The sequence below is a fragment of the Petaurus breviceps genome, unplaced genomic scaffold (assembly GCF_028583685.1).
Source record: "Petaurus breviceps papuanus isolate PSGF00001 unplaced genomic scaffold, PetGlider_PUasm1.0 90778, whole genome shotgun sequence".
NCBI classification, from domain to species: domain Eukaryota; kingdom Metazoa; phylum Chordata; class Mammalia; order Diprotodontia; family Petauridae; genus Petaurus; species Petaurus breviceps.
In genome coordinates this window covers 5199153-5226674 of record NW_027187343.1, presented here as the reverse complement: position 1 = coordinate 5226674, position 27522 = coordinate 5199153, and the positions used below count along the sequence as shown (strand labels likewise).

The 27522-nt window shown below is 37.3% G+C and overlaps 1 protein-coding gene across 1 annotated transcript in view; it reads right to left on the bottom strand.

The window, feature by feature from the left end:
- Nucleotides 1–8964: 8964 nt before the first annotated feature.
- Nucleotides 8965–27522, bottom strand: part of ADSS2 (adenylosuccinate synthase 2) — a 60822-nt gene continuing 42264 nt past the window's right edge. The window contains 4 exon segments of the mRNA XM_069069158.1: nucleotides 8965–10153; nucleotides 14232–14381; nucleotides 15551–15648; nucleotides 26960–27084. Of these exon segments, the coding sequence (XP_068925259.1) occupies nucleotides 10101–10153; nucleotides 14232–14381; nucleotides 15551–15648; nucleotides 26960–27084 (426 nt within the window). The 3' untranslated portion in view covers nucleotides 8965–10100.

The window sequence follows — 27522 nt, the reverse complement described above, 5'->3', positions numbered from 1 at the left end:
GAAAGCCATGATCAAAGTAAGAACCTAGAAATCATCCTCCAGGAAGTTCTCAAAGAAAACTGCCCTGATGTTTTAGAACCAGAGGGCAAAATAGAGGTTGAAAGAATCCACCGATCACCTCCTGAAAAAGATCCCAAAAAGAAAACTCCTAGGAATATTATAGCCAGGTTCCAAAATTCCCAGATCAAGGAGAGACTATTACAAGCAGCCAGGAGGAAACAATTTGAATATTGTGGAAACACAATCAGGATAACCCAGGATCTGGCAGCTTCTACACTGAGGGATTGAAGGGCTTGGAATATGATATTCCGGAGGTCTAAAGAGCTGGGATTAAAACCAAGAGTCACCTACCCAGCAAAACTGAGTATCATGTTTCAGGGGAAAATATGGTCATTCAGTGGAATAGAGGACTTTCAAGCATTCTTGTTGAAAAAACCAGTGTTGAATAGAAAATTTGACATTGAGATACAAGAAGCATGAGAAGGTAAACAGGGAAAAGAAATCATAAGGAACTTATCAAAGTTGAACTATTAACATTCCTACATGGAAAGACAATAATTGTAACTTACGAAACCTTTCTCAGTAGTTGAAGGGAACAGAAATATACATATACATATATATATATATATATATGAGGTTTATGGGCATATGTTTACAGGTATTCATAGATAGAGGGCACAGGACCAATTTAACAGGAAGTGATGATACTTAGGTGAAATTAAGAGGTGAGAGGGGAATATAATGAGAGGAGATGGGGAGAGACAGAATGGGGTAAACTATCTCATATAGGAGAGGCAAGGGAAAATGGTCACAATGGAGGGGAAGAATAGGAAGGCAAAAGGGAATGGGTCAAGTTTATTCCCATTGAATTTGGCTCAGGGAGGGAATGAAATACACACTAAATAGGGTATCTCACCCTCCAGGAGAGTAGAAGGGAAGGGGATGAGAGGGGGGATGATGGAAGGGAGGGCAGGCTAGGGGGGAGGGAAGTTGGAAGCACCCACTTTTGAAAAGGGACGGGATCAAAGTAGAGAATAGAACAAGTGGGAGGTGGGATAGGAGGGAGGGAAATACAGTCAGTCTTTTACAATATATCTACTTTGTTATTGTTTTGCATTAGCCACATATGTACAACCTATACTGAACTGCTTATCTTCCCAGTAAGGGTGGGTGACAAGGGAGGAACGGAAAGAATCTGGAATTCAAAGTTTTAAAATCAAATGTTTAAATATATATATATATACACACACATACATACATACATACATACTGTTATTAATACTATTTTACATGTAATTGGGAAATAAGATATACAGGCACTGGGGCATAGAGGTCCACTGGAAAAGTCGAAAGGGGTATGGGAGAAAATATGGGAGAGAGCAGATTGGAGGAGGGGATATCCTGTGGGACTGCTATTCTGGGGCGGTGGATAGGGCAAAAACTGGGAGAAATTTTGTAACTCAAAATCTTGCAGACATGAATGATGGAAATCAGAAGTTAATAAAGCATTTGAAAAAAAAAGTAACTGAAGGAACAGATTACTGCGTTCAAAAGCTTCTGCACAAACAACATTAATATATCTATTATAAGAAGAAAAGTGGTCAAATGGGAAAGAATCTTTGTATCAAATTTTTCTGAAAAAGGTTTGTTAACAAGATGTATAATTTATATATGTGTGATGTGTCTATATGCATATACACACACATATGCACAGACACATACACAGATTTCTTATAGCTATCCCACAATAGATGGCCCAAAAAATAAGAACAACCAATTCCCAAATGAAATGCAAAATATTCAAAATACACATGAAAAAAATGTTTTAAATCAAAATTTTCAAATCAGTAATATGAACTACAAATCAAAACAACCCTGAGATTTCATCTTATACCCTTTAAATTAGTCAAAATTTTTTAAAAAGACAAAAAATAGCAATAGTGTTAAAGGAGTTGCAGAAAGACGGGCATACTAATAAATTGTTGATGGAGTTGTGAAATGGTACAACTATTTTGGAAACCAATTTGGAATTAAGCAATAAAGTAACAAAATGTCCATACTTTGTGAACCAAAGTTTCCATTATTTGGCTTATATTCCAAAGAATTCATCAATAAGAAAATGGTCCCTACAAACACCAAAATATTTATCACTTTTTGTGATAGCTAAGAATTGAAAACAAAGTAGCTGCCCATCAATTGGGAAATAATTAACCAAACTGTGATACGTGAGTAATAATGGAATATTACTGTGTTCTAAGACATGATGTATGTGATGAACACAGAAAAGTATGGAAAGATGTATATGAAGTATAAGCAGAGTAAAGTAAGTAGAGCCAAGAAAAGAGTACCCAGCAACTATAACAACATAAATGGAAAGAGCAATACCAAAATATCTAAAGTAAATTAACAAAAGTATAAAGATCAAGTAGTACTCAAATGAAGAGATATGAGAAAACACCCCCAAACAGTATACCCCTTTATGGAGGTGGGAGATCCACTGGTGTTTACACATCACATGTTTTCTGACTTTTTCAATGTATTGATCAATTGTGCTGACTTTTTTTTTCCCTTTCAAAAAAAATACTATTTGTAGTGTGAGATTGCTTTCAGGGATGTGGATGAGGAGACAGATATGTGGGATACTATGGCAATGTAAAAAACAGAAAATATTAATAAAAACTTTTAAAAAATAAATAAGGTTGCTAATAAATGCTGATTTTAGCAAAATTACTCAACTTTGAAAAGGACATTGAATTATAAAATTTAGACATGGAAGGAACCTTAGCAATCATTGAATCCAATACTTGACTAAAAGTAATTCCCTATAAAACACACTTGAAAAATGGGTCTTCCCAGTCTCTGAAGACCTCCAATGTGTCAGAATCCATCAAGCTAGAAAGCATTTATTAAGCACCTACTATGTGCTCAGCACTGGTGGATGCAAGCACAAATTTTTGGACAGTTATTATTAGCAAGTTTTTTTTGTTTTATCCCCCTGATATCAAGTCCAAATTCGCTTCTTGTTAACTTATCTATTGTGCTTTGTTCTGCCTTCTGGGACCAAACAGAATAAGTCTAGCTGCATTTATACATGACAGCTTGAAGACTGTGATCACAAAATCCTCAAGTCTTCTCCATGCTCAGTATCCCTAATTCGTTATATGGCATGGATTCAAACACCTTCACCATTCTAATTGCCCTCATCCGGACACTATTCAGCATAGCAATGCGCTTCTGACCAGGGGGCAGAATACAAAGGGTCTATCTACATCTTTATTCCTGGGAACTCTGCCTCTTAATGCAAGCCCAGATCAAACTAGTTTTGTTTTGTTTGAGGTTTGGGGGTCCTGTGATATCGCTGCCTCACATTGAGCTTGTTAATCCACTAAAACTCCCAGAACTTTTTCAAATTGCCATCTAACCAAGTCTCTCCCCTTCTAAAGAAAATGATTGTTTCAAGCCCAGGCATGAGACTATATTTATCCTTATTAACTTTTATTAGATTCAGCTCAAAGCTCTAGTCTACCAATCTGTCTGGATCCTCCCTCCTCATTTCATTACCTAGCCCTCTGAAAATTTTGTCAACAGGTCACATTTTGCTCTTATTCAAGTCATGGATAAAAAGTTTTCCCAGGAATTGAAACTGGTCTTGGTGGTTTCTAATTTACACTCTTCCCTTTTCTTGAAAAACAAGTCATTTATCCCTCTCCTGGCCTACAGTACTGCTTTTCATGCTCTTCCAAAAAGCCCGAATAATGGCTTAGCAATCACACCTGACCATTTCCTCAGTTCCCCATCATGCCTTCTAATTTGTATTAATGAAATGAGCATTCTTCCAACCCAATTGAGGGTTCCTTCACCTGGGTACTCCCTGTACCAATGAAATCATAGATGCCAGTCCTTATCCCTATAAATGATGTGCCTGGACAGAATAGTAAGAGCCTATAAGATGATTTTAATATGATGTCATAATTCTTATTTTTAGCACCACAAAATACAAGATAAATAAATACTTTTATGTGAAGCATGGGAGTGAAAAGGGATTTTCATAGACATATTTGAGGAAAAAAGACTTTTGACACTGAACTTCGTTTTCTAACTTGCTTGTTTTGTAAAAGTGATCTGGGGATGAATCTGGCATGTAGTCAAGAGAGTGTGGAACTGCAAGTCAGGATGGCAAGGCAGTCCTGGGTTCTGGTCCTCAAGGTTACCAGAGAGGGGCTATGTGACCTTGGGGCACATGGCTTAATCTCTCTGGATCTTGGTAAAATGAAAGGTTCAAAGGGGATCTCTCAGTCCTATCCCAGACAAATCCAAGAGCAAATAAATGCTCTTACAATCTTTAACTTGGGTATTAACTCAGCAGTTTTTGTCCTGTCTCCACTGCAAAGAAATCAAGCAAATTAAGCAATGGGCTACTTGCCTTCCCTTGGTTTCCAATATCATCCTGTCCACCAAGTGGTAGTATTTTTAAAAAATTATCCCTTTCTCCCTAAAAACCTGAAGAGTCCTATTATCCTTAGCTTTTCTTGCCAATTTCAGTTCATTCTGAGTTTTAGTCAGGCATTAAACCTTAATTGCTTACTGTGAGCCAGGAAACATGCTGAGCAACAGGGATACAAAGAAAGGAAAAAGACCATGTTTGCCCTCAACAAGCAGAGATCTTACTGGAGGGAAAACGAAAATAATGTGAATGGGGAAGGTATTAGCAGCTGGGGAGATCAGGAAAGGCCTCCTGCAGACGGCGGGACTGGAGAGCTCAAGAAAGCCAGGGAAGCCAAGGCGTCAAAGTGAGGGGCAGGAGATGCCAATGCAAAGCCAGAGAGACAAGTGTTATATTCAAGAAATCAGTGTAGTTAGAGAATGTGGAAGGGGTAAGGTGTAAGCCTGGAAAGGTAGGATGGCTCCAGGTTATCAAGAGTTTCAGATTTTGTATCTGATATGGGAATAATAGGGAGTCACTGGAGCTCATTAAGCTGGGCTAAAGGAGTGACTTGGTCAGGCTTATGCTTCAAGAAAACCATCTTGGCAGTTGAGTGGAAAATGGAATGAAGTGCAGAGAAGAGGCAGGGATACCAGTTAATCTCTTGGGACAGCCCAGGTGATGACGGCCTGAACTGTGGTTTTACGAATGGAGAAAAAGAGTCTCTATGAAAGTTATCAAGGCAAGGACAACAAAATTCATCAATAGATTGTATATGTATTGAGAGAAGTGTCAAGGATGACACTGAGGTTATGAGTAACTCTCTTGATAGTAACGGAATTTGGGAAGGCGGGAAGATATTGAGGGGAGACATTTTTAGAGTACATCAACATTCTCAGTCATTCTTTATTAACTGCTTATTCCCCCTCTTCTATGCACAGTTTTAAAGAATCTATGGTTAGCAAGTTCCCTGGGCATCCACATTGGTTTCCTTCTCATTAGAATTTTATCTCCACAATTTCGTGGACTAAAGGACGGGAGGGGTAATGCCAATACCAAGTATTTGTTTTCTTGGAAGATTCATTATAATATAGAGTAGGCAAACTTTTGTATACAGAATATGATTGTAAGAGAAACTTTGGTATTTCCTATTCATCCTTAAGACACTCATTGACTAATATTCTAATCTGTAAAATGAAAATGGCCTGAGACGAAGCCTTAAATGAAAAGATCCAATATTGTGTGATTTTTATACTTTAGTGCTTCTGTTTACAGGCTTAAACTTTTTTTAATTGCTTAATCTTAGAAACTCCTGTAACTCCCCATTTCAAAAGAACTATGAAAGAAAACTAAAATCACTTCAAAAGACCTGTGATTTCACCAACATAGTTCATTCTCACCAGTGAGACACACTGAAGGTCCATCCATACCTGCATATCCTGTGTGACTTGCATCCGTATCTTCTCCTAAATTCTCCAGGTAATCCCAACCTGTTAAGGGCCTTTTCTCATTGTCTCTCAAGATCAGGAAAATCACAAATGAGGCGCAACTAGCATTCTATTCATCACACGTGCTATTTTTGTTTAATCATTTTCAATCAGGTCCGGCTCTTCATTACCCCATATGGGACTTTCTTGGCAAAAAAAACTTAATTTGGCAGTTGAGTGGAGTCATTTGCCCCTTCCTTTTCCAGTTCATTTTATAATCTTCCTGACTTCAGACTTTGTATTTTTTTCCACTGCATTACCTAGCTCATAGGGTTGTGGTAAAACTCAAATAATCTAAAGTACTTAGCAAACCTTAAAAACACTACATAGATACCCATTTTTGTCATTATCCCATTGCCTAATTGCACTGGATAAAGAGTAGGTTGTGTATTATGTACTCATCAAGCATGTGTTGGTGCCATGATTTGCATATTTTATTAACATGCTTTTTCTTTGCAAGTCAGCCCTTGTTTTACAAGTTTGTATTAAAGTAACTGTTTCTAAGTTATTCTGGGGTTTGTGCATTTGTGGTAATTATCTTGACCTATGATTTGTGGAAATAAAGCATCTCACCTATGACTTTTTTTTTCCATTTTTCAGATGCTTTATTAACTTCTGATTTACATCATTAATTTCCACCAGATTTTGAGTTCATCTATGACTTCTGTCTGGTATCTGGTCATAAACTCAGAAGAAGACTCTACCCTATTCAACTTAGAAAAAAGGCTATAGAGTAAAAAGCCTGTCAACCTGTCAAAAGTATTATAGCTTAATCTCCCACTTCTCAAGAACTCAAAATATATTCTTTGCACCCGTCTCCTAACCTTGCTCACCATCATTCCAAGACACAGTTCCATATGCTGACAACAATGCTAGCTAGCTAGGTCTACCTTCATACAGGTTTCGTATTGCTTTACACAGAGGAAGCATGATACAGTGGAAAGAACACTGCATGGAGAGTTGAGACTGGGAGTCTATTTCTGGCTCCATGAATAATTTATTGCGTGCTTAGGCAAGTTATTTAGAATGTTCTAATAGATTTCCACATCTACAGGAGAAGGGTTGCTAATATCACCTTTTAGCGTCTGTCGTGCCCAAACTGGAGGATTCAGGGAGGAAAGAAACAGAAATTAAAACGTTGTTTAAAAAATCCACATAAAAAATATACAGAGAACTAAGTCAAATTTATAAGAATACAAGTCATTCCTCAATTGATAAATGGTCAAAGGATATGAACAGGCAGTTTTCAGAGGAAGAAATTAAAGATATCTATAATCACATGAAAAAATGTTCTAAATCACTATTGATTAGAAAAATGCAAATCAAAACAACTCATAGGTACCACATCTCACTGGTCATATTGGCTAACATGACAAAAGAGGAAAATGATAAATGCTGGACAAGATGTGGGAAAATTCGAACACTAATGCATTGTTGGTAGAGTTGTGAACTTATCCAACCACCCTGGAGAGAAATTTGGAACTATGCCCAAAGAACTATAAAAATGTACACAGAGGCAGCTGGCTAGGTGGTGCAGTGAACAGAGCACTGGCTCTGGAGTCAGGAGGATCTGAGTTCAAATCCAGCCTCAGACACTTAACACTACCTGTGTGACCTTAGGCAAGTCACTTAACCCCAACTGCCCTGCCTCCTCCCCATCCAAAAAAAAAATGCATACCCTTTAATCCAACAATACCACTTCTAGGGCTGTATCACAAAGAGATCATACAAGTGGGAGGAGGACCTGTATGTACAAAAATATTTATAGCAGCTCTTTTTTGTGGTGGCAAAGAATTGAAAATCAAAGGGATGCCCATCAATTGGGGAATGACTAAACAAGTTGTGGTATATGAATGTAATGGAATACTATTGTGCTATAAGAAATGAGAAAGACTTCATAATAACCTGAAGAGACTTACATAAACTGATGCTGAATGAGGGAAGCAGAACCGGAACATTGTACACAATTGCAGACACATTATATCTGTGATGACTAACTTTAATAGATTGGGCTCATCTCAGCAATGCAAGGCTATAAAACAAGGGGATGCATAGTGGAAAAGGCTATCCACATCCAGAGAAAAAATTAGTATGAATGCAGATTGAAGCAAACTCCTTGCTCTCTTTTTGGTTTTGTTTCTTCTTTCTCGTTGTTCATTCCATTGGTTGTAATTCTTCATTACAACTAGACTAATGTTTGGTGTGAAGGTATGTATATGTAGAGCCTATATTGGACTGCATGCCACCATGGGGGTGTGGGGATAGGGGGGAGGAGAGTGAGGGAGAGAAAATTTATAACTCAAAAGCTTGTGGAACTGAATGTTGTAAACTAAAAGTAAATAATTTTTTTTTTAAATCCACACAAGACACTTTAAAACCAAAGGATTGATTTGTTTTCATATCAATGCTATACTTATTTTCCTTTTATTATGCCATTCCCTCTCAATTACACCAAATGACCTTCAAGTAATGAGGACCAAGGGGTCCTTTAAGAAGGAGGCCTACTCGGTTATCTACTTGGAACAGAAAAATGTGTTCAAATGCTGAGAGACATCTCCAATTTTGCCAGTCTTCTTGCCTTCCCTAGCCCTTATTTTCCATCACAGGAGAGGTGCATAAGAATATCAATGTACTATAATAGAGTAGTTAGTGGGTAACACTTTTAAATCCCTAAAGTTGTTCTTGCTCAACCTTACTTCTTTTAGGCCTAATTTTTCCTCTAATGCCTGGGTCTTAAATAATCTGTAAGACACTTTAAATCAACTGGCATTGAGCTTCTGTTCTATTCCAAAGGTTGTTCCTATTTTTATTATAAGTCTTCAACAAATAGGTTTTTAAAGAACACATTCAAGACCAAGGAGTACTTCTTAAAAATACACAAAGTGAGTCATCTCATTACCAAAATGTAAAAACAAATTATACAGGCCTATTTTATATACAAGCCATACTTAGATTCTATTTTTTCCAGAGAATGATAATCCCATATATTCTAACACTATCAGTAAAAATTTTGTTGCCTTTCTCTCCAGAACAAAGACACAATATGCAAAGATATACTAAAAATATTTGGTTCTTTTTAATAAGCTATTGATGATATAATAAAATAAAGGAATTTAAATGGCACCTAATTCAAACATTTAAAATATCCCACTTTATGTGTCCTTCTAATCTGAAACACAATATAATTTAAGCCTAATCTTCAAAATTGTGCCCTTTATCCCCCCAGGAGAACAGAAGCATAGTCATCCAAATATCATTTACAATTTGGGGAGGCTTATTTGGTGCATTTGGCAACATGTGATTTTATAGGCATAGTGGTAGGCACGATGTTGAAGAAAAAGCCTACCAGATGGAAGAACAATGCTAAATTACAAAAAGCAAGGTACATGTTTCTGAGTTGTCTTAAATCACAAAGAATCAAACCCACCAAATATCAGACTAGTTTTTTAATTATTATAAGTGAACTTTTTACAATATGCAGATTTTGTGGGTAACTTTTTCCTTTTGACCAAGTAAATGTTCAAAAAATTAAATAACTCACAGAAATCAAGTTCTCCATGCTGTCTGTACAAATTAAAGAACCTGTGCATGCCCCCCAAATTCAATCTGGCAATGGTTTCTGGACAAAAGAAAGAGCTCACAATTTAAACAGAATTTATAGCATTACAAAAATGATCAGAACCTTCTTCCTTTAATCATTTACTCTAACAGCAAAGATTACAATGACAGAATCTGAATGATCAGAATGTAAAAGTATTTGTGCAAAAACTGCATTAATTGTTCTTACCATCTAAGATATGTGGGTAACACCAATGACAGAACAGAGACAATGATGAAAATTAAGTACATTTGAAGGGGCTCTCTACATTAGATTTTTAAAATGTGGACTATATTATGACTAAACATTAAAAGAAAATGTGGCACCATGAGCAGCAGGAGCAAAAACAATCCGGCAGTTATGCCAGCTAAAGAAAGCTGACACTGGAATATGCCAAAGTTTCTTTGCACAGCAGCCATTGATCCTAAAATCTGAAATAACTGTAGGACATTTCCATTCAGTGTCCATATCATCCTTGGCTCTGCAGACTGAAAATAAAATGTTTAAGAATAAGCAGTCTTTTTCTTCTTTTTTTATCTTCCTTTCTTTTGGGAGGGAGAAGAGTGCTTCAGATTTCCTTCACTGACAATCCTTAAAAGAGTTGAATCATTGATTCTCTGGATTTACCTACACCAATCCATTTAACTAAGAAAGAGAAAATAAAAATAACAGAAACTTACTTTGGCACTATGCAACTTGAAGCACAAACAAATAGGCAAGCTCTACTAATCAGTACTTTGCATCTTACCACTGCACATTCAATGCTACCTAATAAAAAACTTATACTCACTTCTTGCAGCTTTTGACCACTCATTTCATGATTTATTCCTATCTCTAAATATATGTGGGTAATAACACAAATGCAGTCAAGATAAATACATACATTCAAGAATTTTACCTTAATGCAATCCTGATTTCAGATATTGTTTTTTGAAATACAGGGTGTTTTAAAAAGGAGAGCCTGCCTGCAATATGAAGTTCTACAAAGGCATGTTGCTAGAAATCATAAATTTTTTTTAAAATTCTATTTCTGAATTCAGCTCTGAAATGGCAAATTGTAATTTGCCCAATGTCTATAAAATGCATTCAGGCAATCAAATGGGACTGGGAGGTCTGAAGCAACTTTTTTCTAACAGCAAAAAAAAAAATCTAACAGGATTCCAGCTATAATGGGAAAATCTAGCCTGTAGAGGGTTTTACATTTAAGACTATCTAAGATTTCCAGGTAAGTGAAATCTCAGAGATCCTCAATTCTACAACATAGTATCTCAACCATTATAATTCTCCACAATGTTAACAACTCTTAACTTGGATGAAAAGTTCTAAGTCACTTTCTGGAGAAGAAACCGATAGCAACAGTACAATGCTCTTGCTGTGCCAAGAGCGCTGCCAGTTTAATTTGGAACAGATTTGCTAAATAAATGTAAGTTCTTTAAGAGCAGGAACTATTCTAATTTTAGTTTTTTATTTTCACTTTGCACAAGGTAGGTGCTTAATAAATATTTAAGTGGGAAGAATACAATACACTAAATCAATTAGAAAATGAAAATTTATCATCTATACCCAAAAAACACATAGTATGGGAGGACTGAGTTAAATAAGGGAATTGCTTAGGTGAAAAATTAAAGAAGCTGAATATGTATAAAATCTCTGGTCTTGATGACTAGAAAAAGCTAAGAAATTGTCTTAACACTGGAAAGATTCAAAGTATTTTTTTAAAGAACTCTTAAATAATTAATGCAGTACTTAAAAGCTGGAAAAGGACTAACAGGGATGGGGAACCTGCAACCTTGAGGGCACATGTATCCTTCTAGATCCTTAGGTGCAGACTTTTGATTGAGTCCAAGTTTTACAGAACAAATCCTTTTATTTAAAAGGGAATTTGTTCTGTGAAACCTGGATTCAGTCAAAGGGTCCACTTGAGGACCTAGAGGGCCACATCTGGTCTCAAGGTTGCAGATTCCCAACGACTGGAACAAAAAAGGCCCTAAGTGGTTTTTAAGACCTGTCAATTTATTACTTCTTCCTGAAACTACATTCAAACAAATAAAAAATGTATACCTATTCAGAAGATGACAGAACAATGAATAACCTGTCATCTTTGTCCATCTATAATTTTTCTTCAATTAAAGAGTAAGCAGCCTAATAGCATCAGGAGAAAAAAGTGAATATTTATAGTGACACTGGCTTCTGACTGTCCCACACAATTCTAGGGTTCTAGGAGGCTTTTTTAAGCTTCCATGTCTTTGCTCACACTGGTTAGCGCTCCTCTTATTAAAATTTTCTCCAGTCTTTAGAATAACCAAAATGCCACTACTTGAATCAAGTCTTTGATCATGCTGTTATTTCAACCCCAAGACTTTCTGTCTCTGTAAAAGTAAGGACTCTGCTAAACTTTGTACTTCTCAGAGGGCCAAGCACCATGCCTATGCATAAGTGTTTAGTAGTTGACAATGTTTATTACATCTATAGGTGACACCAAACTGGGAGTGCTGGTTACCAGAATGTAGACCAGAATTAATAACTGGAAGAAAAAGATCATTTGGAATGAACCAAATCATCACTGTAGTACATGGCTGGATACACATGAAAGGTTCTTCTCCCTAAAATTTCTTTACAAGACTAGAAAACTAGGCATGGAACAGGTCCAGTGGCATCTAGTCTAACATTCTTCATGCACAAACGAGGAAACTAAGGTCCAGAGGGGTTACTCATCCCAGAACACATGTCTGGTAGCTCTCTCACTTTTATGACTTTCTCCAAGGTTGGAGATTTCATATCTTCCTCTAATACTTAGTGTTACCTAATCCTATAAAAAGTTTTTGCATCCAATTAAAATCTCATCTGTTCATAAATGTATTTTCCTCTTCTTTTTATCTGGTCCTCTACAGATATGGACATTAACTATTTAGCAGTATTCTCATAAAAATCCTTTGGAGACTTCAATGGCGTAATTTAAATCATCTCTTACATCTTCCTTCTCTTTTCTATATGGAATATTAATCTCTTTAATTTCTACAAAGAGGATCTATTTTTTATTTCTTTAACAATTTCATTTTTCTCTGAGGTCTCTAGTTTCTTCAAATCTTTTTTAAAAAGTCTAGTCACTAAAATCAAGCACAATCCTGGAACCGTATGCCTTTTAATATATCTTACTGTCATTTAGTTGTTAATTTCCTTTCTTCTTCTTTATAAGACTAATAGAGATCACAGTCAATTATGTTCCCCCTTCATCATTTATTAAAAGGCTTACAGCTCTGGTGGAGATTCAAAGTTCAGATAAAATCTGGTCTCTGCCCTCAGAGTTTTATAGGTAGTTTAACAGTAGGATAAGACACGTAAACTGATAACCAGAATATGCTGACATTCCCTGGCAGTCCTTGTGCGTATTAAATCATTGTGTATCATTCATTTGTTACTGTTTTCTTTATCTCTTCTAAACTCACCTGGATCTCATTTTATTTGGGTAGGACCATTTCCAATTGCATTTCTGTCTTCTAAGCACTCCTCTAAGTTATACATTAAGATACTGAACAAAATAGGCCTATTAACAGTTATAATAATAGCTAATATTTACATAGCACTTACTACAATTAGATCATTTCATTTGATCCTCACAACAAATCCTTGGAGGCAGGTGCTCTTATAATCCCCATTTTAAAGTGGAAACTGAGACAGAGGCTAAATAATTTGCCCAGAGTCACCCAGATACTAAGCATTTGAGGCCAGATTTGAACTAGGCCTTCCTGACCCCAGGTCCAACTCACTATCCACTGTACCACAGGTACTTAATCTACGTCTTCTGAGGCTCTGATCATCGAGTGGTAGTAACTCTTGGACCAGCTATTCACCTACTGGATAAAAGGATCATACATTTATCAGAAGGATCTAAAGCAATCGTCAACTCTACAACCCATATTTCACAAATGACAAAACAGAGGATTAGAGAGCTGTTATGTCTGGTCACTCAAGTAAGTAATTAGCAGAGCCAAAGTTTGAACTCACATTCTCAAAATTTCATATGCTTTTCACTACATAATACATAAAATATGCTGAAGATGTCATATGAGACTGAATTTAGGTTTACTGAAATCAATTATCTATCACGTTTCATTTCCTTTTTTTTTCTTTTTGGAAGGGGGAAGGTAGGACAATTGGGTTTAAGCCCAAGGTCACATGGCTAGTTTTGTGTGTGTTAAGTGTCTGAGGTTGGATTTGAACTCAGGTCCTCCTGACTCCAGAGCCGGTGCTCTATTCACTGCACCACCTAGCCGCCCCTATGTTTCATTTCCTTTTTGTGGCCTCTCTCAAGAATAGTAAAAAGAAGCATAGCTAAATCACTTGAGATCCATGTAACTCTGGGCATTCCTGTTTACCCTTCTGGCCTCTGTTTATTCACTCATAAAATAAGGAGTTTCATTAGATCATTTGAAAGTCCCTTTACAATTAATTCTAAAGAAGAATCTATGAAGTGAGTTTTTTGTGAGTATATGCTTTCTCTTAGCCAGTCATGTTACTGGTTTTAGGTCCCTAATGCTTGCAAATTGATAATTTCATAATTTTTCTTTATCTCCTCATATTTGGTCAGGCACATATGCTCTATAGAGGTCCATTTTAGGAAATGAGTTATTTTTCTGAAGAACAACAATACTCCATCCCCCAAAGATCAAAAGAATCAAAAGATTTAATATATATATATTAAATACTCTGTGCTTTTAGTTACCTGGAATTTGAAGTTCATCTTGAATGAACTGAACATAATTCTGTGCATTGACAGGGAGATCTTTAAATGTCCTTGCATTTGATATGTCTGTGTTCCATCCTGGGAGAGTTTTATATTGAACTTCAACTTTATTTAAGACTTCCTGGTTTGCTATTTTTAAAGAAAAAGTACATTTGGTCAGCTAATCTATCAAAGTTTGTAATTCATACAGTACAACATTTAACTACTTGCCAATAACATTCAACTATTTAACAATAGTTACAAAGCAACACTGAACATGATTTGCTTGCTTGCTCTTATTTGAAGAACCTAATACCGTGTTTCCCCGATAATAAGACACTGTCTTATTAAGTTTTTGGACAGAAAAACACCAGAGGGCTTATTTTCAGGGGAGGGCTTATTTTAATGAACATTGACAGCAATTTTAATAAACAGGTAAATGTGAACAAAGAAATGTACCTTTATTCAATAATGAATTCAATAAAGAACAGGATGATGCGCTCAACTGCTGCAGCTCTGATTGGATGCAGCTCGGAGCACAGCGTGCGTTTCACCCGGGGGGAAGGGGGGAGACGGTGCATACAGAGGGTACCGTAATGTAGCTTATAGCGCAGGGGATCACCTTCACTACAGTAGCAATCTCAATAGGGCTTATTTTAGAGGAATCTTACACAGTAAGGGGAGGGCTTATTTTTGGGATAGGTCTTATTATCGGGGAAACACGGTATTGTACTTGGAACTGAAGATGTCTAAAAGTCTAGCCAAAATTTTATCTAGTCCTCCTTCACTTTGTAGAACTGCAAATACAGGCTGGAAATGATTAACACTTTCCTTATCCCATCCCCACCCAGTATTTTATCCCAGATTTTTTTAAAACAAGAAATGAGTATGGCTCTAGTCAGAGCAAAGTTATTTAATGTAGTTTAAAAACTAAAATCCAAATGTACAATTACACAACCCTAAAAAATAAGCTTTGATAACCTCACTATTTGACATAATTTGCTAACCTGAATTTGAAAACAGCATTTTTGTCTCATACCTTGACAGATTTATTGGGAGTACCCCATAAGTCATGTTTGATATGATCAGATTCTGCTTATGGTCTAAAGCACTTCTGGAATATGGTGAATCAGTACTTTAGGCTTAATTCAAAGGAGCAGCTTAGATACTTTAAACCTCCCTTGCAGCATAACAATGTTCAACTCATATGTACCAGCTTCTAAAAAGGCACCTAGTATACAGAAATGTTTACCTGCAGAGATGTTCTTTGGAAAGTAATTGTTCACACTAATCTGTATGCAAAGAATATAAAAGATTACCTGGAAAATGAGGTATGATTTCACCATCTAACTTGTAGGCAACTCCAACTTTTATTTCTGTAAACACATCCAAAATATCCAATTTGGTAAGAGCCAACCTAATTTGAAAGAAATCAACAATGAAACAGTAAACTACAATATTTTTATTATCACAAACTCACATTGGATTAAAGATAAACTCAAATAAAACGAAAATTTTCATATCCATCTGACTGACATATCACAGAAAGGAGAAAAAGACCTATATCTACAAAAATAATTATGGCAGTTCTTTTTGGTATAGCAAAGAACTAGAAACTAAGGTGTTATCCATCAACTGTGGACTGGCTGAAAAAAAAATCATAATAGCTACTATTTATATAGTGCCTACTATGTCCCAGGCCCTGTTTTAAGGGCTTTACAAATATTATCTTAACTGATTTTCATAATAACACTGAAATTATTAACCCAATTTTACAGATTAGAAAACTTGAGGCAGATGATAAATGACTTGCACAGGGTCACTCAACTAGCAAAAGTTTGGGGCTGGATTCAAATTCAAGTCTTACTGATGATTCCAGGTCAACTTTTCCATTAACTGGGTCAACTAGCCCCTATCATGTTACATGAATACACAGGAATACTACTGTGATATAAGAAATGATGAAAAAAATGGTTTTGGATAAAATGGGAACTTATATGAATGATGCAGAGTGAAGTAGGCAGAACCCAGAGAGCAATGTATACAACAACACTGTAAGGAGTAAAAAACCTTGAAAGAATTCTGAGGAATCAAAGCAATGCTCAACTATGATCTCAGACGATAAAGTATAATATCTCCCAATGGAGACATGATTTATTACAAGGGTGGGCTATACACATTTTCTCACGGTGTCAATGAGGTAATTTATATTGCTTGACCATGCTTATCTGTTACAATGGTTCCCCACACATGAACCCAATGGAACAGGAGGGAAAGGGGTTATAATAGGCTACCAAAAAAAGCCACTGAAGCTCCCAGCCCCACCAAAAATGCAACAGGAAACATGCACAAGCACAGCAGCTTTGAAAGTTACATGTTGAAGTAATAATTGTAAAGTATAAAATTAATCAGAAGCTGAACTGGAGATTAGCATTTTAAATAAGTTGCTTTTTATGATCTGCTACAAAAAGGAAACTCATTTTATTTGATGTTCATTTCAGAGTAAAACATTTTTTTATTTTTTAAAATTTTTTTTTCAAATGCTTTAACTTCTGATTTACATCATTCATTTCCGCCAGATTTAGAGTTACAAAATTTCTCCCCGTTTTTCCCCTACCCATTGCCCCAAAATAGCAGTCCCACATGATATGATATGCTCTCTCCCATATTTTCTCCCATACCCCTTTCGACTTTTCCAGTGGATCTCTTATGCCCCAGTGCCTGTATATCTTATTTCCCAATTACATGTAAAATAGTATTAATAATAATAATATATATATACACATATATATGTATATCTGAATATTTGATTTTAAACCTTGAATTCCAGATTCATTCTCTTCCTCCCTTGACACTCACCCTTACTGGCAAGATAAGCAGCTCAGTATAGGATGTACATGTGTGGCTAATGCAAAACAATAACATAGTAGATATATTGTAAAAGACTGATTCTGTTTCCCTCCCTCCTATCCCACCTCCCACTTGTTCTATTCTCTACTTTGATCCCATCCCTTTTCAAAAGTGGGTGCTTCCAACTTCCCTCCCCCTCAGCCTATCCTCCCTTCCATCATCCCCCCTCTCATCCCCTTCCCTTCTACTCTCTTGGAGGGTGAGATACCCTATTTAGGGTGTATTTCATTCCCTCCTCAAGCCAAATTCAATGGGAATAAGTTTGACTTCCTATTCTTCCCCTCCATTGTAACTATTTTCCCTTGCCTCTTCTATATGAGATAGTTTACCCCATTCTGTCTCTCACCATCTCCTCTCATTATATTCCTCTCTCATCTCTTAATTTCACCTTTTAAGTATCATCTCTTCCTATTAAATTGGTCCTGTGCCCTCTATATATGTATACCTGTAAACATATATACACAAATTCACATATGTATTCATATGCCCATATACCCTCATATATATATATATTTCTATTCCCTTCAACTACTGGGAAAAGTTTCATAAGTTACAATTATTGTCTTTCCATGTAGGAATGTTAATAGTTCAACTTTGATAAGTTCCATATGATTTCTTTTCCCTGTTTACCTTCTCATGCTTCTCTTGCTTCTTGTACCTCAATGTCAAATTTTCTATTCAACTCTGGTTTTTTCAACAAGAATGCTTGAAAGTCCTCTATTCCACTGAATGACCATATTTTTTCCCCTGAAACATGATACTCAGTTTTGCTGGGTAGGTGACTCTTGGTTTTAATCCCAGCTCTTTAGACCTCCGGAATATCATATTCCAAGCCCTTCAATCCCTCAGTGTAGAAGCTGCCAGATCCTGGGTTATCCTGATTGTGTTTCCACAATATTCAAATTGTTTCCTCCTGGCTGCTTGTAATATTCTCTCCTTAATCTGGGAATTCTGGAACCTGGATATAATATTCCTAGGAGTTTTCTTTTTGGGATCTTTTTCAGGAGGTGATCGGTGGATTCTTTCAACCTCTATTTTGTCCTCTCATTCTAAAACATCAGGGCAGTTTTCTTTGAGAACTTCCTGGAGGATGATTTCTAAGTTCTTACTTTGATCATGCCTTTCAGGTAGTCCAATAATTTTTAAATTATCTCTCCTAGATCTACTTTCCAGGTCAGTGGTTTTTCCCATGAGATAGTTCACGTTGCCTTCTATTCTTTCATTTGTTTGGATCTGTTTAACAGCATCTTGATTTCTCATAAAGTCATTAGCTTCCATTTGCTCCAATCTAATTCTGAAGCAATGATTCTCCTTGTTGAGCTTTTGAGATTCTTTTTCCATCTGGCAAATTCGGCTTTTTAAGGCATTCTTTTCCTCATTGCCTTTTTGAGCCTCTTTTGCCATTTGAGTTCGTCTATTTTTTAAGGTGTTATTTTTCTCAGGCTGTTGACACTCAGTTTGTAATTTTCTTGCATTGTTCTCATTTCTCTTCCCAATTTTTCCTCCACTTCTCTTATCTGCTTCTTAAGGTCCTCTATGGCCTATAAACAGCTCGTATTTTCCTTAGAAGCTTTTGGTGCAGGACTTCTGACTTCACTGTCTTCCTCCTGTTAAATGCTTTGCTCCTTTTTGTCCCCCAAATAGGAGTCTAATGTTGGATTCTTCTGTTTGCTTTGTTTCCTTTGCCTGGTCATGTTGCCCCTCAGTCACTTGACCCCTGAGCTTTTTGCCACAGTAGGACTCTGCCACCAGACAGGGGAGCTTTCATCCCAAATGCTGGGGTTTTCTCAGCGGCCGGAGGTATTAGATGGGTGCCCTTTCTGAGGTCTCCACACGCTCTGGCAAGCTGGACACATACCCCAGGACCTCCACCCTAGACTGCAATCCAGATCTAAGCAGGTTAAAGCAAGAGCTTTAATTACCCCTCAGACTGGTGCTTGGTCCCCCTACACTCTGCAGGCCAGGAGTTGAAGTTGCCACGTGGAGCTGGCTAGCTGAGCCGGTGTCTCAGCAGCTTCTCGACCCAGGGGCAAAAGCTACGCACTCCCACTTAGTGGGTCCCAAAGTCCAGACTGCACTGACCTCTCACTTTGTCCTTTGCATCTATGTGTTGGTAAATCTGGAAACGGCCACAGCTGCTGCTGATCTGGAGTCCCTCTGGCCGGTAGCTGATTGCTGGCCTGGTGGGCTGTCCTCAGTGGGAGGTTAGCTTCTCTGTGTCATTTTGTGGGTTCTGCAGCTCCAAAGTTTGTTTAGAGTCCCCTTTTTACATAGATTGGGAAAGGTGGAAGCCAGAGCAGCACGGAAGTCCTGCTTCTACTCCGCCATCTTGACCCTGCCCCCATAAAACATTTTTTTAAAGGAAAATTGCTCCATCAATATAGGTTTAACACCTTCTCTGTAACTCTGCAGTCTTATGAGATTTAAGTCTATCCACTACTCAGTCAACTCCAGGGGCTTCCTGTTACCTCTATGATAAGACCTTTTAAAGGCCTTTATAACCAGGGCCCAACTCATCTTTCACATGATCATTAATAATTTATAATTATTTGAGAACTGTTTATTCACATCTCTTGACCACTTATCCATTGAGGAATGACTCTTTAATTATCATTCCTCAATGGGTAATAACCATATGAAAGTTCATTCTAAATCACTTATGAGAGAAAATGAAAACACCCAGCATGGGAATGAATAGTCCATAAATGTTGAAGGGGCTCAAAAGATAGGCACATTAATATACTGTTATGGAAACATGCCAACCATCCAAGAAAGCAATTCTGAATTGTGCAAATGAGTGAATAAAATACACCTTTTGTCCGACCCAGAGATTCCACTATTAGACATAATGGACATATATTAGGCCTGGAGTCTTAAACAGCTGAGTTCAAATCTGACCTCAGACACAGAGAAGCTGATTCTGGGCACGTCACTTGGCTTGTCTGCTTCGGTATCCATTTTAAAATGGAGATAATGATAGGACTTACCACACAGGTGGTTATGAGGCTCAAATAAGTTTAATATTTGTCAAATGCCTGGCACATCGTTGTTGTTTGTCCTTCATTTTCAAAAAGAACCAATGACATCATGGGTTACTCGTGACTTGGATTTAAGTGAGGCAGAGTTGTACAAAATCTTCAGCCTTACTCTCTCTTCTAGTCATCAACGAAGATTCACAAGTAACAGTCAAGATGACTGGTGAAAGCCTGGGATGCAGTAGATGACTTTGGTGTCTTAGATAAAGGCAGGCTCTAAACATTCCCCAGCACCTGCTTCAGTCCCCTTCATGACCATGACAAGAAATTGTTCTCATCCACCATTCCGCTGAGGGAAGTCTCGACAAACTTGGGGTAGATATACCCCCCACCTCACCTAGAGGTTTTGGCTATCCTCAACCTGGTTTAGCCCTTCTGTTGAGACAGTTTCCCAGGGTACGGCTACTGAGCATACTACACATGGCCCAGCGCAGGCACTTAATAAATGCTTGTTTCTTTCTAATGCCAGGAGAAAAGTCCCAAACACAATCTTTACAATAAAAACTTTTTGTAAGGGCAAACAACTGGAAACAAAGGAAATGCTTATCACCCGGGGGAATGGCTACACAAAGTGGGAAATGCTAATACTACATTATTGTGCTCCAATTAACCATGACTATGAAAAATCTGGAGAAGGACTGGATGAACTTGTGCAAACAAATGCAGAATGAAATAAGCAGATCCAGGGAAACAACGAAAATAACAAAGACAAAAATCAATGTTGCATAATTATAATGTTCAATCATGGTCCCAAAGAAGAAATAAGAAAATTTTTTGTCAAACTGCTTTTTTCTCCGTTTTCTTATTCTGTTACAAGGGATGGCTCTCTGGGTAGGAGAGGAGTACATTCATAAATGATGGTGATGTGAAACAAAATGGTATCAATTTATTTAAAAAAAAAAAAAAAAAAAACAACTTCTGGGGCAGCGAGGTGGTGCAGTGAATAGAGCACCAGCCCTGGAGTCAGGAGAACCTGAGTTCAAATCTTGGCCTCAGACACTTAACACTTACTAGCCGTGTGACCTTGGGCAAGTCACTTAACCCCAATTGTCCAGCCTTCCCCCCTCCCCCCCCCAAAACCTAACTTCACAAGTATAAATTAGAGAACAAAACTAGATTGACTTCCTTTTTCAAAATCATTCTTTAAAAATATTAACATAATTTTTTAAAGTCAATAAGCTGTCATATTTAGGAATTCCTCATTTTTTATGTGTCACACAAAACATTTCCATATTAACCATGTTGTCAAAAAATCAAGAAAAATTTAAAAAGCAAAAAAATCATACTTCAGTTCACACTCAGAGTTCAACAGTTCTATCTCTGGAGGTGAACAGCATTCTTCAGCATAAATCCTTCAGAATTTTCTTGGATCACTGCACTAACTAGAGTAGCTACATCTTTCACAGTTGGTCACCATTAGTGTTGCTATTAATGTATACACTCATCTCATGGTTCTATTCACTTCACCCTCTATCAGTTTATATGGTTTTTCTAAAACCATCTCCCACCCCTCCCACCCCGGCCTCACCATTTCTTATAGCACAATAGTACCATCACAATTATATACCACAACTTATTCAGCCATTCCCCAACTGATGGGCATCCCCTCAATTTCTAATTCTTTGCCATCACAGGAAGAGATGCTATAAGTATTTTTGCACACATAGGTCCTTTTCCTTTGATCTCTTTGACACAGACCTAGTAGTGGTTTAGTATTAGGGTCAATAGGTATGCAGAGTTTGACAATCATTTAGTTATAAATTTACAACTGTAATCCAAAATGGCTGGAGCAGTTCATATCTCTACCAACAGTGCATTAGTGTTAGGTAAGCCTTTTATTTTTTAATTTGGAGGTTTTACTAGACTACAAGATCAGTATAAATGAAGTGTGACATGGCAGCCCAAAAAGTTCCTAAAATTTTGGACTGTATTAAGAGAGGTAGAGTTTATAGGAATAATAAGGTAATTGTCAGCTGCTGAACCCACCTTTAGAATGTTGTGTTCAATTCTGGGTATATATTAGAAAAGACAACAGAAGAGGGCAGCTGACATGGTGAAGTGCAGTAAGTCCACATCATATGAGGATCAACAGAAGGAATTGGGAAATGTACATTTTGGAGAAGAAAAGGCTCAAGGGGAACATTACAGCAGTCTGAATACTTAAAAGGCTGGCATGTGGAAGAGGATTAGATTTATTCTATCTGTCCTCAAAGTAAACAACTAGAAGAAATGGCAAGAAGGTACAGATGCAACTGTGGGCTTAATATATGGGAAAACTTACTAACAATTACTACTATTCAAAAGTAGGATGGGCTATTTCAAGAGACCAAAGATCTCCTTCAGTGGAGTTCTTGAAGCAAAGTCTGGTTGACTAACTACTTATTATTGGGAATATTATAGAGAGGATTCTTTTTTGGGTATGGGTTGTATTAGAAAGCCAACAAGTCCTTCGCAGTTTTGAAATCCTGTGGGTTAAATGTTATTTTATAAAAATTGTTGAATTATTTAAAAATCATTTATATAACTATTTAAATTGGATTGTTTAGTTTATTTAAATGTATCTACACAACTGTTAAAACTAGAACAGTTGCTCTATCCACTGGGCCACCAGCTGCCTCTGAAAAATGAAACAGTACTTCCAATGTTTGGGGGGCAGGAGGAGGGTCAGAATTAAATATGGATACATACACACACACAGCCTAAGTATAAAGGTAATACAAATATACACAAAGTAGTTAAACACAATATAGTTTGTGCAGGGCACTAGCAGTTAGAAGAATCAGGAAAGGCTCAAAAAGAATATGCATCTTAAGGGAAGAGAGACTCTGAGGTCAAAAGGCAATAAACTGCCAGAATGAGGGATGGACAAACAGTGCAACTGTGCTGGGGAGAAGGGATATAAAATATCATGTGTCAGGAACAGAAAGGCCAAGTTTGTTGGATTTAGAGAGGCAGGGGTAGAGAGAATAGAGATGGTCAATGTCAAACAATACTGGAAAAATGGGTTGGGCCTAAGTTATAAAGGCCTTTAAAGGCAACAAGAAGCCCCTGGAGTAGACTCACATGGTCAGATCTATGTTTGTGGAAAATTACTTTTGCAGCAATGAACAGAATAGACTGGAGTGGGGAGAGACAGGAGGGAGGGAGAGCAATGAAGCTGTTATCATAAACTTGGAGAGGTAATAAGGGGCTGAATTAAGGTGTTATGGACAGTGTGAATAAAAAAAAAAGGGGTGCTAGAGATGTTATGAATGTAGAAACAGCAAGATTTGGACACTGATTGAATATGTGGAATGAGGGACAGGATAATGCTGAAATTATGAACCTGAGAAACAGAAAGACTGTGGTAAAGAAAAACTTTGTAGCCATTATAGATATCCAAAAGTGAAATGGGCTGCCTAAGGAAGTATTTAGTTCCCTCTTACTAGAGAACTTTAAGTGAAATTTGTATAAGCAGTTGTAACTCTTACAGAATGAAGTCTAATTCAAACACAATCTGGACTCAGTGAATCCTAAGATTCCTCCAACTCTGATATTCTGATACCTGACAAACCTTTCTTCCTCTTATTTGGTGATACTAGAAGTCTGCCAAGACATTTCCCTTTACTCAACATTGCTGACACATAAGGCTCACCTTCCCTCTTAATGGATTTTTTTAGTTGCGAAAATACTCCATGTTAATACTATACCTGCTATCAGGTATGGTCAACATAGTGAGCTTTGCTAAACTCCTTTTTTCTTTCTTTTTAAATATGTGTTACAAGGGATGGTTTTCTCAGTAAGAGAATAGGAAAAGATATATTCAGAAATATGATGCAGACAAAAAAGAATTTTTTTTTTAAAAGATACTCCATGCTGATCAGAAAAAAGAGCCTTGAAAGAAGAGAATCTAAACAAAGTTCTAGAAAGTTAAAGGAGTGGGTAGAGCCAAGATGGCAGAATAAAAGCAGGAACTTAGCAGGAACTTGCTTAAACTCCGGCTCCAACCACCTCCAATACCTGTAAAATATAACTCTAAACAAATTTTAGAGCTACAGAACCTACAAAGTGACAGAGAGAAACAAATCTCCTACTAAAGGCAGCCTGGCAGGCCGGCAGGAAGGGCCTATCACACAGAGCTAGGAGCCGAGCAGAGTGCCATGTGAGCCACCCACTCCCAACCCCGGGATGGCCCAGACCAAGCAGAGCAGACTTCAGTAGAGTGAATCACCGGGCAGCCCAGGCAGTTTTCAGACTTCTCAACCCATAAATGCCAAAGAGAAAGTAAAAGGTCATTAGGGAACTCTGTTGGAACTGGGTGATAGAAGAGCACAGCTCCTGCCCCCAGGGTGAGAGGTGATGGAGGCTCAAAGGCAGGCTGCCTCTGGAGCTCCTGGCCTGCAGATTGTAGGGAGACCAAGCAACTATTCGGAGGGTAAACACTCTTGCTTTGACCTGCGTGGATCTAGGTCACAGTGGTGGTAGTCTTTGGGTATGTGGCCAGTGTGCCAGAGCTTATGGTGGCTGTAGAGAGGGCGCCCTCCTCATAGCTCTGACAACATCTGTGAAAACCTCAGCAATTTGGGACACAACTCTCTCCACTCTGGAAGCAGAGTTCTACTGTGGCAAAGAGCTCAAAAGTCAAGTAACTGGCTGCCAAGATGAGCAAACAGAGAAGCACAATCAGATCAGAGATTCCTTTTTGGGGGACAAAAAGGATCAAAACATGGAGCCAGAAGAAGACAACAAAGTCAAAACTCCTGCATCAAAAGCATCCAAGAAAAATATAAACTGGTCAAAGGCCATGGAGGAGCTCAAGAAGGATTTTGAAAATCAAGAGAAGTAGAGGAAAAATTGGGAAGAGAAATGAGAATGATGCAAGAAAATCATGAAAAGAGAGTCAACAACATGACTGAAGAAAATAACACCTTAAAAAGCTGCATTGCCCAAATGGAAAAGGATTTTCAAAAACTCACTGAAGAGGATAGCTGCTTCAAAATTAGATTGGAGCAAATGGAAGCTAATGACTTTATGAGAAATCAAGATGCTGTTAAACAGATCCAAACAAATGAAAGAATAGAAGGCAATGTGAAATATCTCATGGGAAAAACCACTGACCTGGAAAATAGATCCAGGAGAAATGATTTAAAAATTATTGGACTACCTGAAAGCCTTGATCAAAAAAAAAAAAGAACCTAGAAATCATCCTTCAAGAAATTGTTAAGCAAAATTGCCCCGATGTTCTAGAACCAGAGGGCAAAATAGAAATTCAAAGAATTCACTGATCACCCCTTGAAAAAGATCCCCCCTAAATGACTCCTACGAATATCATAGCTAAATTCCAGAGTTCCCAGGTTGAGGAGAAAATATTACAAGCTGTCAGGAAGAAACAATTTGAGTACTGTGGAAACACAGTCAGGATAACACAAGATCTAGCAGCTTCTAAATTAAGGGATCAAAGGGCTTGGAATATGATATTCCAGAGGTCAAAGGAGCTAGAATTAAAACCAAGAGTCACCCACCCAGCAAAACTGAGTATAATGCTTCAGGAGAAAATAGGCTCATTCAGTGAAATAGAGGACTTTCAAGAATTCTTGATGGAAAAACCAGAGATGAACAGGAAATTCGACTTTCAAATACAAGAAGCAAGAGAAGCATGAGGAGGTAAACAGGGAAAAGAAATCATAAGGAACTTATCAAAGTGATGGGGAAAAACGGTAATTGTAAATCATGAGATTTTTCTCAGTAAGAGGATAGTCAAAGGGAATATGTGTGTGTGTGTATAATATATATAGGAGGGAGTATGTGTGTATAAATACATATATGAGTTTGTGTATATGTGTGTACATGTATACATAGACAAGAGGGCACAGGATCAGTTAAATATGAAGGGATGATATCTAAAAATAAAATTAAGAGGTGAGAGAGGAATATAATGAGAGGAGAAAGGGAGAGATAGAATACGGTAAATTATCATTATCTCACATAAAAGAGGCAAGAGAAAACTTACAATGGAGAAGAGCAGGAAGGTGAAAGGGAATGGGTCAACCCTACTCTCACTGAATTTGGCTTAAGGAGGGAATAACATACACACTCAATTGGGTATCTTACCCTACAGGAAGGGGATAAGAGGGGAGATGATAGAAGGGAGGGCAGATGGTAGTTAGAAGCACACACTTTTGAAAAGGGACAGGGTCAAAGTAGAAAACAGAATAAGTGGGGGATGGGATAGGATAGAGGGAAATATAGTTAAATCTTTCACAATATAAGTACTATGGAAACATTTGCCTAACTACACATGCACAACCCATACTGAACTGCTCGTCTTCCCAGTGGGGGTGGGTGAGAAGGGAAGGGAGAGAATCTGGAAATCAAAGTTTTAAAAACAAATGTTATAAAAATTGGTTTTTACATGCAACTGGGAAGTAAGATATACAGGCACTGGGGTACAGAAATCCATCTTGCCCTACTAGAAAGTTGGGGGGAGGGGAGGATATAAGAGAGAGCATATTGGGGGAAGGAGTATTCAATAGGCTCGCTATCTTGGGGTGGGGGGTAGGGGAAGGACAGGGAGAAAATTTGTAACTCAAAATCTTGTGGAAATGAATGTTGAAAACTAAAATAAATAAAATATTAATTTTTTAAAGGCAAAAAAAAGTTAAAGGGTCACTTTTCTAACTTTTATAGATCAGTTTTCCAAGTAATATCGAAATATGTAAAAACAGATAATACAACTTAAAAGTCACATTTGAAATAAATAACACAAATTCTTAATTTGTATCATAATAAAATTAAGTTACTTACGCAGTAAAACCATTAATCATATGAGCATATTTAAGCAAAACAAGATCCAACCAGCCACACCTTCTTTTTCTACCAGTGGTCACACCAAATTCTCTACCTCGGGTCTGTAACAAATCCCCAATTTCCTGTGTAACATATAAATTAAATAGTATATAATACAATGTTCTCATTACTTAGCTAAATTATACTAAAGAGAATCACTTACAGTGTTTTCCTCAAAGCAACTAAGTGGGGATGGATAAAATAAAAATAACTAATATAGAAACATAATATAACTATATATTATAGTAACACAATATAGAAATATTCATATACAGAATAAGAAAAGCAGGTCAAGAAAGGGAAAATGAATTGCCCTAAGTTGCCCAGCTATATACCCAGGGCTCAAACCTAGGGCTACTGAAGCCCAAGTCCAGGGTTCCTTTCCATTATGTCATATCTCTTCTTTAATTAAAAGATTATGAAATAATTTCATAGTCTTCCTGAAGTAAGCAAGTATCTTTACCAGAATATAGCCAGATAGTCAAATATTAGTAGAGCGAAGAAGTAACACTATAAATCTA